This window comes from Lissotriton vulgaris, chromosome 2_1 (genome assembly GCF_964263255.1).
Source record: "Lissotriton vulgaris chromosome 2_1, aLisVul1.2, whole genome shotgun sequence".
Lineage (NCBI taxonomy): Eukaryota > Metazoa > Chordata > Amphibia > Caudata > Salamandridae > Lissotriton > Lissotriton vulgaris.
In genome coordinates, this window is record NC_141687.1 from 884,254,922 (window position 1) to 884,269,877 (window position 14,956).

At 44.1% G+C, this 14,956-nt stretch overlaps 1 protein-coding gene across 3 annotated transcripts in view; it reads left to right on the forward strand.

Moving 5' to 3' along the window:
• CDC50B (cell division cycle 50 P4-ATPase accessory subunit B) overlaps positions 1-14,956 on the forward strand; it is a 272,588-nt gene that overhangs the window by 179,485 nt on the left and 78,147 nt on the right. For all 3 annotated transcript variants that reach the window (XM_086956405.1, XM_086956404.1, XM_086956402.1), the window contains exon 5: positions 5,371-5,464. In XM_086956405.1, coding sequence (XP_086812531.1) covers positions 5,371-5,464 — 94 coding nt within the window. The remainder of the gene's footprint in view (positions 1-5,370; positions 5,465-14,956) is intronic.

Sequence of the window (14,956 nt, forward strand, 5' to 3'; positions counted from 1 at the left end):
CACAAGTGACTGTAGAAATTACTCTCAGAACTAGGCACAATAGAACCCCAAACCATGCGTGTGTAGAAGTGACCGTAACTGCTCACCCTCATTCATATGGTTAGGTGCTGTGAGTTAAAACCGAGAAAAAACACAGCGGCTCAGAAATGGCTGAATAAGTAGCATGGGAAGGTTGCCTTTGAGCAGATATTGGCAAATAGCACAGCTTTTTATTCTGGAACTCGTGCTATGTGCAATCATAAACATAGGGTAAGTAACAGTGGTACCTTCCTGCTGTGTGGTAGTGTTCATACTCACGAAGGCTGTAAAGAATGCAAAAAATTCTGTCAAGACTGACTCTTTGGAGTAAAATAGCAAATGGATTACCTTTAGTAAATAGGTAAACTACAAACACTAACATACAAGGAGGCTGTTTACTAATCTCAGCTTGTCCAGGATTGTACGGTTCGTCCACACCTTACTGATGAATGTTTATCTAAAGTTCATAATTATTCAAAGCAGGGAATAGGTAACTTTTTAGTAACAGATCTAATAATATAATTTTCAAGTGTAGAAATGCAGAGGTAATCTTAACTGAAGAATTTTACCATAAATGTGCTGTAGTCTCAAAATGAGAGCGACCGCACACAATGGATCAACTCCCTTTAATACATAAAATAAATGAGTACCATCTCTAAAAAAAGAGTTTTGGCAGATGATCAGCTTTTAGACTTTTTACATGGTCTACATCTTGGAGCATGACAACTCACAACCTGGGAGAAAAGACGCAAATTCACCATAGCTTCTCATTCACAAATCTTGTCACCCCAATAATTCAGATCTTTTGGCGGTTTATCATTTGCCTTGATGGAACCCCATCCGCTGCTATCAGCAGCATGCGGTTTACACGTCACAGAATTGTATTCCTACCAGTAACTGATGCGGACAGGCACAGTAACATTTGATCAGTTATTATCTTTCTTTGCTAATTGTCACTAACCAGCAACTGGTTGATCAGTTGTTTCGCTTCTCCTATGGTGGTTGAGGGAAAGCCTGAGTAAGACTAAGACAGTGGCGGGGGCCTTGGGACAAATGGTATTCCTAAAAGTCTTTTTAAAATGGATTCCTCAGTCAGAGAATCATGGTTAACGCCTTTGTGTTTGATTTTTTTGTTTTTTTACTCCTCAATGCCGGAGTCTTGGAATGGATCAATATTGCACCATTTACATAAAAATTGGTTATTGTTCCAATAAAAACAATAGTTTAATTGCTTTCCTAAACTGTAAGCTAGGAGGGCATGGGTCTCCCTTTTTTATCAGACATGCTTGTGGCACTGCAGAGAACATTCTGACCCTATACTATCTAATAAAACAGGCAAAATATGTTTTGAAGGTAAACATCTGTCTGTTTATAAATTATACAGCAATGTTTGATGGAGCGGATGGTGGTATCCTTTTGGAGAAAATATAGCCTGGGTATTCCAGGTTAACTACTTGGCACTATCAAATCATTATATTTAGACACCTGGGTAAGAGTCCAGCTTGGTGAAAGGTAATTATGTCTCCAAACAGATATCAGCTACCAGGGCCCTAAACAAGGCTGTGCATTGTTCCCTTGCCCTTAAGTCTTTATACCGTGAATCTTGGAAGTGTTTTTCAGACAGCGAGAGCATTTCCTTTGCATGTAGATAGAACCTACATTGCCTCATCTATTCATTAGCTGCCCTCTATTAGTAAAATGTGTCAACAAACTTAACAAGGTTAATGTTATGATCTTTGTAAAAAATGTTGGTCAACGGAGAACTGGTGTATAGGCAACATGGCAATTTCTTATTATTTAGATGCCTGCATCTGTGGCAGGGCCCTCGACTGAATATGCACTAATTATGCACTGGCAGAACTCAGCGGGTCAGACTCCCTCCGTACCTGTCAGAACCAACAGAAACCAACTGTGGTGTGCCCCAGGACTCTGCATTCAGCCTTACCCTCTTCAATGTCTACATGCCCCCTCGCAACCATTGTCTGGAACCACGGGCTCTACATAGTCTCTTACGCTGACGACACTCAGCTGATCCTCTCCCTCACCAACGAACCCAAAATCACCAAACTCCACTTCCAAGAAGGGATGAAAGCCGTCACCACCTGGATGAAGAACATCTGCCTGAAACTCACCTCGGAAAAGACAGACGTCCTCATTCTTGGCACCAACCCCTCCGCATGGGATGACTCCTGGTGGCCCTCCGCCCTTGTAAATCCCCCCACCACAACCAATCATGCAGGAAACCTTAGCACCATACTAGACTCATTGCTCACAATGAACCGCCAGATCAACGCTGTATCCATGACCTGCTTCAACACCCTCTGCATGCTTTGAAAGACTGTAAAATGGATCCAATCTGAATCCAGAAAAAACTGTCATGCATGCACTCATCAGCAGCAGACTGGACTAGGGCAATGCTCTCTATGCAGGAATCAACAAGAAACTCCTTTGCAAACTCCAGACTGTACAGAACGCCAAAGCCAGACTGATCCTCGACATCCTCCATCGCAGTCACATCACCAATCACCTCCGCGATCTTCACTGGCTCCCAATCGAAAAAAGAATAACCTTCAAACTTCTCACCCATACATACCAAGCCCTTCAAAACACTGGATCCGCATACCTAAACAGCCGCCTCTCCTTCCACGCACCCAAAAGACTCCTCCGATCAGCCCAGCTCTCTGGCCACCTTCCCACTTATCAATAAGACCAGAACGGAAGGAAAGTCCTTCTCCTACCTCGCAGCCAATGCCTAGAAATCCCTCCACCTCCGGCAATCTCCCACATTGCCCCATTTTAGGAAAGACCTCATCAAGACCTGGCTTTTCGGATGACTCCAGCACTCAACAAAGCAGCCCTCCTACCTCCCAGTGCCTTGAGACCCTCGTGGGTGAGTAGCTGCACTTTACCAACCCTGGTTAATTGACTGCTTACCACCTTGGTGTTCGTTTCACGGATTACAACTCTCCTATTACCTTCTGGCCACAGTTGAAAATCTTTGCTCCAAGTAGATTATATTTAAAGCTTGAGTCCTTCACTGATCCCTATAATGAAAGTCCTAAGTGCCCAGTTGCTTCCTTCGTTAGCATATGGCTTGGGGTGGCTCTTCCTTTCCCTATCATAGATGTAAATTGGTGTTCTCCATACAGAACATTTTCAGCACATACCTAGCAGCTCAACCAACATAAAATTTGGTTAGAATGTGGTCTCACTAGGCAGGATTTTGCCCGTGTGACCTCCTTTGTAAAATGTTGTCTTCAAATAATGCCCAAGCCCATGTCAACTGTGTGCATCCCTTGCATACTATTTAAATACCGCCCTAAAGGAATTGGGCTTGGTTGAATCATGGTAACATTTGAAAACCACCTCCACTTTTAAAAAGGATCTTAAACAGCATATGACTAAGAAATCAAGAGTTAATCTATTTAGAATTCAAAACAAGCAAACACAGTGGGTCACTAAATCATATGCTATCAGGGCAAGCAACTATATTGGTCGAAGTCTCTGAACCAGTCCCTTAGGCAAAGGATTATGAGCATGCACTTCTGTCCGCACCCAAATATAAGCATACACCATGTTGGAAATCTAAAATAACTCCTTGCGGTAACTGTAGGCCCGGTCATTGTAAAAGTAAATATATTATTTTTGCCACATAAATCTGTTGCAGAAAATAAAATTATTGTTTCAAGTTAATTTTTTAAACATTAGGATTTGAAATTGCAGCAATGCATTTTTTTGGGGGTGTTTTTTTTAATAGAAAAGATGCAATGCAGCTAAGTCACCTTAAGTGCTAATGCACCTTTCGCCTTAGAAAAAGAAGTCATGGTATAGCTGGCTACTAAACAGTTGCCATGGAACTAATGGCTCGTTCATCAAGGTCTAAAGAACGACAATGATTGATAGATCATTGTTTTTGAAAAATTGCAGTCTGTATGCGCTGTGTGGACTTTATGGATTTCATATTTTTATTATTGTTTTTAATTCCTAAATGTTATTTTTTGTGTAACTTGTTTTTTTTAACATAGTTTATTGTATGCTTTTTTTAAACCGCAATAAAGCTCCATAGACACACTGGTAATTATAAAGCTGCCACTTTGGCAGCCACGGACCGTGCAGGTAAGAGCGGTGGGGCTGTGGGTGTATGTTTGGGTGTGTGTGTGGGGGGGGGATTTCGAAGGACAATGACTAGGGAAAATTAAATGAATAATTTTCCCTCTTTGTCGGTCAAACCCCCTCCGCCCCCCCCCCCCACACACAGCCCGCCGCTCTTACCTTCACAGGCCGTGGCTGCAGTTTGGGTACATTTTAAAGGAGTGCTGCTATAGACTAGCGCTGGAATATCCCCTCCTTCATTTATATTTGTAATCGCAAGTTCCTTTTCACAGATCAAAAATAGAATATTTTCTGTGTTCTTATTGTGTTGTTGATGATTTTGATTCCATGTTGATAGATTAAGGTAGCTCTAGTCATACATTCATTCAAAAGTGTAGTTAGCGAGCTATCCTACTTTTAATATATTTTAGGAGACCGCAACACTTTTTGCAGTTATCTGTGGTATCTTTGGTCAACATTCATTGGTCGTCAATTGCACCCATGTCACCTGTTCCCCCCCCTTTCTTCATTTGCTGTATGTTTTTTTAAGAATCTGCTTTCCGATATTATCTGCATGTATTGGAGTTTATAATTCAAATTGAATTATCCAGGAAAAATGCAGGTAAAGGAAAAATACATTTTAGATTCCTGAATGATTACCATGTTGGTATTGAAACCGGGCTTTTAAAGAAATGTTTAGCAAAAAATTCAAGTAAGGATATTTACCCACTTGAAGCAGAATTTAGAGATCTGTTTATTGATAGTTCTCATCTCTTGATTCTCGACATAACACGCTTTTTGCCATTCCTCTTCTCCATTGTATTGGCCTTGCCTCTTTCAGTTCTCTATCTCCAATCATGCCCCATCCCACTGCAAACGCCTCCATTTGTCTATTTCTTTACATGACATGTGGGCATGTTCATGCAAATATTTTGTGTCTGTGTACATCTCTCTCCCTCCTCCTCATGAAGCCATCTGCTATCAAATGAGAAATAGACTAAAGGGTTTACGTACATCGAATAGAGTTAGAGTAAGCATGTGTTAATCTTTTGTTGTTTAACATGTACTGTTGAATTAGCTTAGTTTGCCAGCTCATGTTATCTAAGTGGCCAAAAACCAGCCAATAATGATAAATGTCTTTTTAACAATCAATGTTGATCAAGGTTTAGTAAACCACTTTGAGGTGGCAAGCTCGCTGTGGTGACTGTTTTATGTGCATTAGTTTATATTCTGATGTATAATTGTATTTTTATTTAACAGAGCCCTTCAACCAATTGTGACCCATTTAATTTGGAAAATTTGACCAAAATCCCATATGCTCCTTGTGGGGCAATTGCCAACAGTATGTTCAATGGTAATGATTCTCTTCTACGCTTGGTGATCTGTAGAGGGTTTGTATATCGGTTTATTTTAGTTGGGGGGACTCTGGTCTAATAGTAAAGGCAGTGGTACTTAACTTTGGGGCGGGGGGGGGTCAGTGAGTTAAAATAGCAGAAGTAAAATTGCACTATTTGAGAAGACTTGCATCTATTTCGACTAAGAAATATTTTAAATGATTAAAATGCCGCTGTATAAACAATGTATTTAAAGGTTTGCAACATGTAAATACTGTTATTGTTATATTACGTCATTGGCTTCACAGAGATTTCTCTTAAAGGATATTAATGCCACTGTAAACACAGGCAGTCTCTCGTCTTGTTAGATTACTGTTTATTCAGGCAGTAGAATGTGAATTAATGTTATAAAATGCTACTTTACATGTAACCTTAAATCTTTGAACTAATACCAATGTCAAACATGCTGCCACTGACCCGCCTCCTTCTGAGCATGACTCCCCACATCACAATCACCCGTTGTCCAAAGGAAACACTCACTCCCTGTGTACATAAATCAAGCCCACAGCACCTTCACTTCTACTTCAGTTGACATAATCAACAAGGCCCTCCAATATCCTTTACTAGCTTATTTCCAGCAGCCTCTCATCCTCAAAACTGGATCACACAAACCATCATGCAAAGAAAAAACATGATGCATATGCTCCTTTGCAAAAGGGACACAAAACCACAGAAATACTACATAAGTATAAAATAGTCTTTGAGATGTAGGAATCCATCATTGGTAATGCTAAATCAACGTACTACCAAAATCGCATTGACTCCATTCACAAAAGCACAAACCACAATTGCGCACTATAAACAACTTACTCTCTTGTCTCTAAGAATCCATCACAAATTCTTTGCCTTCAGCAACTGACTTTGCTTCTTACTTCTCTCCCAAAATCACTACAATCATACAAACCCTTGATACCTTGACAGTCTGCATTCACTGTTATGTAACACATGGGTTTCATTCCTAGTCCTAAATCTGCCAACCCCTCATGTGGTGGTCTACCTGATCCCTTTTTCCCTCACCTGTCAAGCCTCTAATTTATATATTGCTTGTCTGCTTAACCTCTCTTTTTAATCATTGACTCAAATGAAATACTACCCTTGTTCTTAAACCTGATGTAGTGCACCCTTTATTAGAGAAACACGCAGCTGATCCTACCGCCCCTTCAAACTACTATCCGGTATCTAAGCATCCTTTCATCACCAAAATACTGAAATGGCTTGTCTTTAACCACTATGCACTATTTCTTTACACCATCAACTTCCTCAACCACCTTCAATATTTTTCCCATGCTCTTCATTCCACAGAAATCGCCATCTTGCACATAACTTCATAAACTTAATACACCACAACCACCACCCTTGTGTCCAAATTCTCCTTGCCTAGTTGAAGCCTTTTACACTAGTTACCTTTGGTATTACTCTGCTCTTTGTGTTTTTTTCCTTACTCACTGATCGATCCTTTACTGCTACTTGACAATCAACTATTCCCCACCTACCCCAAGACTAGTCGGAGGTCAACATGGCGCTAATCCTCTTCTGTTCACTTCCTCCCATTGTGGCATAGTCGCCTCATTTGGCTTCTCATACCACTTCTATGCAGACAATACCCAAATCATCCTGTATTGCACGTCACCACCAAGCACAAATGTTGGATTGTCTAGAAGCCATAAGTCCCTGTATGGCCCTGCATTTTCTCATGTGACAATACTCAAAGATCTAGATACTTTACTTCCCCTCCTCTTCCAACTTCTTCTCTTCCATCCCCAAACAACTTCCCTCCTAATCCCTTTTCACGTTCTCTGCCAGAAACCTGTGTACTCTTTAGCCTATATAGGCAAATGGAATTTTTTACAGCCACTGTGTTGTAAAGAACACCGAAACACCATTTTGAAGTAATTCTTTTATTGTAGTTGAAGAGCAAGGATGAGCATGTCCTTAAGCTCCTGTATGGTGGTCGTAACTGCCAGCAACTTGAATACATCAATTCTACGATGACATGTAATACATGCTAGTACACAATACATCATAGCCTGTTCTACATTGCTGCCCTGAAACAAGAACGTAACACAACCCCCTTTCTTCCAAAAGAAAGAAGGAAAGAAAAGAAGGAAAGGGGAAAGGGGAAAGGAACATGATATATTTTTTTTTTATTGAGGTAGAGTACATGAGCTCAACAAAAAAAAACAATGAAACTTCTCATCAAGAAATTGCAAGGATGATGCTGATAATACAATACTGAAAAATTGATAAAAAAATTATAAACATAACAGAATTCCGCTAAACCTTACAATATACAGCTTTACACATCCAAAAGACATCATAGCGGTACATTTGATGGAAATATATCAAGGTACAGAGAAAATCAAGGATAATCCACTATCTGCTGCCATATATGTACTAACCAAGCCCCAAATTTGCTGTCCCAATGTCCTTTTCCGCCTCCCTTTCAGAGCATACAGGCTGTATTCAGTGTTGAACGTAAAAAGAAACCGCATCCGCCATGCTTCAAATGAAGGAGCATCTATTTGTAACCAACACGAGGCTATACATAACCTAAGTACAGCTGTAGCTACAAATACCAAATAAACAATATTATTGGAAGCCGGGACCACACCAACCCCCATATCTATACCCAGTAGGATCTGCATAAGTGATAACTGAAAAGGAGTACCCAAAATCTCAGATAAGAACTTATTCACATGCCCAAACAAATTCCTCAATTCAACACAAGTACCAAAAATATGCATCACATCCGCCTGCTGAGCACCGCACCTGAAGCATTTCCCATCCGGATCACCGCCCCACTTTGAAATTTTGTCTGGTGTGTGGTACAAATAGAATAAAGTCTTAAAGTGTTGGGTGACCAAGTTGGCAGACATAAGCACTCGTCCAGCTAACTCAATTGAATTCTCAAGCAAGATCCCTTGGCATCCTAATTTATTTTCCCATTTACTAACATGTATTTCTAAATCGTTCGGCATTACATCCAGCATTAGATTATAAAGTACCCTGATCCGAGCTGCTTTCTTATTGGCCTCAAAAAGAGGATTAGGTTGTATGCACGGGCGAGCTTTCAACAGATAGTCGCGTATTTGCAGGTATTTAAAAAAAGTGCGAAGTTGGGAGTTGATATAGCTCCTTGAGCTGGCCAAACGATTTTAACCCGCCCGCTGTATATAAGTCACCCAGAGTGATTAGGTCTTTCAATCGCCAGCTCACCACTACACGATCCCAAAAGATACTGGGGAAAAAAATCAGGGCAGTCAGTGGAGTATACCAGGAGACATTTTCGATTTTATATAATTTTTTAATAGCCTTCCACACTTTAAAGGCGGCAGCAGCCACCTTGAACCTTCTGCGTTTGTAATAATTCTAGTCCATAATAAGAAAAAAACGATTTCTGACTTCAGTAGCAAGGAGCAAACTGTATATTGAAGGTTGTACAGCTGGGTCCAAGGGCCCTACCCCAGTGAGTAGAATATTCATGTGCTGGAGCATGCAAGCATAATAGCATAGAAGGAAGTCAGGTACAGCCCAACCTCCTACAGCCTTTGGTAAGACCATATATTTTTTTGCACGTCGCTCCTTTCCCCGCGACCATAAAAATTTCATACAGATCGACTGCAGTTGTATAAGACTAGCCTGAGGAATCTCTAATGGTACACACCGAAAAAAATACAAAATTTTAGGTAATACCATCATTTTTAAAATATTACATCTGCCAACCAATGTTAAGTGCAGACATTCGGACTGGTCCAGTTGTTTACGGATCCCAGTCAGCAACCTCTGCCAGTTAGATTGAACCAAAGCAGAGGCAGAGGCAGAGGCTCTTACCTGTACCCCCAAGTACGTAACCTCTGTGAGAACCCTAGGGTCTGTAAAAGATCTAATATTTATGCATAGGATCTGGGTCTTAGCAATGTTTAATTTATACCCGGATACCGAGCCATATACGACTGCAAGATGTTCAATCTCAGGCATCGCCACAGCAGGCTTTGGAGAAACTACAACCACATCAGCATACGCAAGTACCTGATAATGTTGCCGATGTATTATGACTGACGGGATCCGGGAGATGTTCTCAATCATCTTTAAAAACGGATCGATGTAGAGGCCAAATAGCAACGGGGAACACGGGCAACCTTACCTTGTCCCCCTTTGTATTAGAACAGCTGCAGACTGTAGCCCCATTGTGCAGATCCGAGCAATTGGTTGTTGGCATAGTGTCTGTATAGATATTATATATTTTGGCCCAAACCCTCGGGATTTCATCACATCCCATAAGAAAGCTCACGATACTTGGCCAAAAGCCTTCTCGGCATCCAAAAGTATAAGACTCAGAGCTTCTCCCATAACGTTTGCATAGTCTATTAAAGCAATCACCCAGTTAACATGATCAGTTGTTCAGCGCTTGGGGATAAACTCGTGCTGGCGCAAAGACACTAGCAAAGAAATCACTCCTGAAAGCCTCGCAGCTAAAATTTTAGAGTAGATCTTTCCATCTGTATTTAACAATTAAATAGGTCGGTATGAGGCTGGTTGATCTGCAGGTTTTCCCTTTTTCCTAAAGACCACTATGCTAGCCTCATCCCACGATTTAGGATATAAACCAGTCTGCGCTGACCTAAACGTAGCTAACATATCATGTTTCAAAACTTGAAGACAGCATTTGTAAATCTCTAGCGGAAGCTTATCAGGCCCCGCTGCCTTACCCGCTGGAAGTCCTTTAATTGCCTCTTCCAGTTCCAGCATAGTTATCGGGGCATCTAGTTTTACTGCTGTATCCATATCCAGGTCATGTTTACAAAATTGTTCTAACAGTATTGTAGCATTATTACTATTGTAACCTTCGCTAGCATATAATCTAACATAGAACTGCCAGAATACTTCAACTATTTCAGTCTCACTCTCTACCAATTGCCCAGCGGAGTCTATAATACTATTGATTCTTTGTGCTGCTTCCCTAGATCTCATTTTCTGGGCCAGGCGCCTACCACTTGCCTCCCCATACTTATAGTGGAGCTGTTGTTTGATAATATATGTTTTAGCCGCAATCAAGAATGACTAGATCGGAGGAGCTTCGCGCGCATCCATGATGGCAGCGTGAGCACAGGGCTCCCGAGACCCTCGCCGCCTCCCGCATATATCCTAAACGGTATCCTGATTATGAAGACGGGTTATTGGAGATGAAACTAAGCTGATAGATTAGCTGCTTTCAAAAATTGATTCGGACTTCGGGAACCGCTACTACAACAACTTGAACTTTCGAGGCCCACCCCATGGCGACGCCTGGGGCTCGAGTCGTTCAGACGCCCAGGCAGTAGTTGAACAACACGGCCCTCTGGGCTCTGCTCATTGCCTTGGAGTTAACTTTCGGTTTCGCTTTTGGGTCTTTGGCCTTATCCTATCTCAAGATCGATCTGGTTGCCCGAGGTCTAGCCGAACTCTGTGAATCCACTGTGTGCCAGCGGTCGCGAGAGTCTGTGTGCTGAGCTGCTGGCGCCTGCTTCTGAAGACTTCGGTGGATTGACCGCAAAGGGCCATTTTCACCAGGTCTCACAGGCCCCTCGGGGGCACATTGCCCAACATGGCGGGCAGGCCCGACAACGAGAAGCGAAAAACTAAAAGACGCCTCTTCGGGGGGGAACTATTCAAACGAATGTCATGGATCGATATACCCATCCCAAGGGGTCTCCCGGTGGTACGAATAGAACCCCGGAAGAGGCAAAGGAACACCCGGCTGCGTCGATTGAGTTGACTCTACAGGATGTCATGGGCGCCATTGCCGGTATTCAGACTTCCATTGGCCAGCAGTATGAGGCTCTCATCCTTAAGCTAGACACCGTAGCCATTGACGTCAATTTGATTAGAGCGGACTTATCGAAGACTAATGAGAAGGTCAAATCCTTAGATCTGAGGACCTCCAGCCTCACGACCGACATGTCCGACTTACAGACGGAGGTCGGCAATCTGCAATCCTCCAATGATCTCATGGCTCGTCGACTGGAGGATTATGAAAATAGGGCCAGACGCAATAATGTACGTATTATTGGGGTCCCAGAAAAATCGGAGAATCCCACTGCAGATCTCCTTGTGGAGGATCTCATCCTAAATTACCTCGCCCCCAGAGGCCTAAGTAAATTCTTTGCTGTGGAACGTGCGCACCGAGTGCCGGGTGGGAAGCCGAAGCCGGGTGCCCCTCCGATGCCGATTGATTGCCAGAATTTTAAATTTTAGAGACAGAGAGGCTATCCTGCAGGCATCGCGGGTGGGCAGGCCCGTGAAGTTTGAAAACACAACGGTGAGCTTCTACCCGGACTTTACCCAGTTTGTTCAGAGGCAGAGGATGGGGTTTCAGGGGGTGAAGCGACGGTTGAGAGACATGCACTTGAAATACGCGATGCTATTTCCAACCTGGCTCCGCATCGAATATGAGGACTGGACGTTTTTCTTTGATCGTCCCGAAAGAGTGAGTGACTGGCTGGATACATTACCAATGCGGAGTGATCGAACGGAACACTCGGGTGGAGCGGAGGGTGGTGTGCCGGAGCAAGAATGACAATGACCATGTGGTTCCTGATCCCCGAACAATTAACATACCATACAGCTTGGTTTGATGTCTTTCATACTTATGTGATTTATTGTGGCATACCCGAGGGTGGTGGGGGGAGTGGGACTCTTTCCTCCTCTGGGTTTCTTTTTGTAGACTAGTTTAATGTTAGGGCGACAGGCACACTGCAAGTTGGGGTGGCTTTTGAGTCTAACGCAGGGGTGCAGGGTGGGGGGTATTGTAACGGGTCCATGTTGGGGGAAGGAGGGGGGAGTTTGGGTAAGTTTTATTTTTTCTCAAGGCAACGTATTGTTTGATTCCTGGATCTGGGTACTGTGTTCGCTATGGGGTTGATTCTGCATTCATTCCCGGGATGGGGGGTAGTGGGTTGAAACTACTGTGTTGGAATGTCAATGGGTTGGGGGATATGATAAAGCGGGGAGTAGTGTTGCAACTGCTGAGACGCCTCTCCCCTGATGTTGTGTTGTTGCAGGAGACACACTTGATTGGAAACACTTGTCACGCTATGAATCGGCGAGGATATTGTCTTGCTGTACACTCTGGGTTCACTACTGGTTCTAGTGGCGCGGGTATCCTAGTCAAGAACCCTCTCCCCCTGGAAATAGACAGCATTATCCTTGATGACAGGGGGCGCTACGTTGCTCTCACAGGGAGGTGGGAGGGGAGGACTGTTTCGCTGATTTCGGTATATGTCCCGCCTGGTCTACAGACCTCGACTTTTGCTGATCTTGGGCGTGTAGTACTGGGGCTTCCGGATGGTATCCTGGTGATGGGCGGAGATTTCAACTCGGTTGTCTCCGGTAGTGTAGATCGCTACCCCCCCAGAGACCTCACTAGGTCACAGTCTTGGTTAAGTGGGTTTTTGGAGACACTGGGTTTGGTAGATTGTTGGAGGTTGATGCATCCGGGGCAGGTACAATACACCTTTCACTCTGGGGCCCACGGTAGTCTCTCTAGACTTGACTATGTTTTGATGCCGGCGGTGCAGGCCTCCTCTGTCAGGGAGATTAGGCATCTGGCCCGAGGTATATCAGATCACTCCCCACTGTGGCTCCAGATAGACACTAGTATGGGTGTCGAGGGACGGGTTGCCCCGATTAATCCCTGGTATCTTCGCAACCCCAAAACTCGTGCTGAGTTGATTAAGTCCCTGGATCAGTACTTTGCTGAGAACGAGGGATCTGTGTCCTCTTCTGTGTCACTGTGGGAGGCATTTAAGACGGTCATCCGAGTACAGGCATTATTGTTAATCGCTGGCGCTAAGAAAAGTAAAAATGAGGAGGTGGTCCGTTTATAGACTGAAATAACTGAGCTAGAAAGGGACTTGGAACTGGGTGTGACTCGTAACAAGCTTCATGCCCTTAGCCTCAAACAACTGGATTATAGGGCCCTGGTGACGGATGCCGCTAAAGTCATGAGTAGAGAGCAGCAGGGCAGACTGTATGATGTGGGAGATGGCAGGGAAACTGATTGCTTGGCTGGATAAAAAGGAGAGGGCGAGTCGTGTGGTTCCTGTGATTGAGAAACTTGGTGGAGTGTGTGTGACTGACCCGACTGAGATTGTCGAGTGTTTCGCGGAACATTTCTGAAATGTTTATTCCCCAGTCTCCGATAGACCGGAGGAAGACTCCCACCTGTTGCTGCGTGACATTGTTTTGTCTCGCCTGTCGGATTCAGATGGGGACCTAATGGACGCTGCATTCTCAGCTGACGAGGTAGCCCTCGCTATTCGCTCTGTGCGCTCGGGCAAAGCTATGGGCCCTAATGGTCTTCCCATCGAACTCTACAAGTTGCGTCCTGACAAAATGGCACCGTATCTCCGTGATATGTTTCTTGAGTCGCGAGACATCAGCTCCCTTCCTCGTGATCAGCGTCTTGCTACCATCGTGGTGATTCACAAGGAGGGGAAACCGCAGGATCGCTGTGCGTCCTACAGTCCCATTTCGCTCTTAAATGGCGAACCAAAGATTCTTGCTAAGTTGCTGGCAAAAAGCTTGATAGAAGTAATTAGTGACTTGATTCACCCGGATCAGTCCGGTTTCATCCCACACCGCAATACAGCACTTAACCTGAGGCGCCTGCACGGTGTTCTCGCGAGGGCGTTGTCGCTGCGTAAGCCGGCCATTTTGGCTTCCTTGGACGCTACGATGGCTTTTGATATGGTGGAGTGGCCGTACCTCTGGGCCGCTCTTGCGGAATTTACTTTTGGTCCGGGTTTCATTGGCTGGGTGAAACTTTTGTATGAGGAGCCATTGGCGCAGGTGGTCGTGAATGGTCGAGTGTCTAAGCCTTTTATTCTTGGGAGGGGTATGCGGCAGGGCTGTCTGTTGTCCCCACTCCTTTTCGCCCTTGCCCTGGAGCCTCTGGCTGCGATGGGAGCCTTCGATGAAGGGTACTCAGTGGACCCCGGAATTCGAGGATCGCATATCGCTCTATGCAGATGACATTTTGTTGTACCTCACGTCCCCTCGTAAGTAGTTGAATGTACTGTTTGATGTGCTCACCTCGTTTGGAAGGAACTCTGGCCTTGTAATCAATTGGACCAAGTCCTGTGTGTATGCGCTTTCGGGTGATACCCCCCTTTACCGCGCGGGTGTCCCATCCAGGTGTCGCAGACGGGATTTAAGTAGTTGGGGATTTTCATAACTTTAGATCCTGTGGCTCGTTACGATCGTAATCTGCTCCCTCCTCTTCAGAGGTTAAAATCTGATGTTGCGGGCTGGCTCAGGCTACCGCTTTCACCACTTGGGTGCTCAGCTCTTTTAAAAATGATTTCCTTACCGCGATTTCTGTACGGCTCCAGAATACGTTTGATGTTGTCCCGGCGAGTTATTTCCGGGAGGTGGAGAGTCTGCAGAGACGGTTGATCTGGGATGGACGCTCG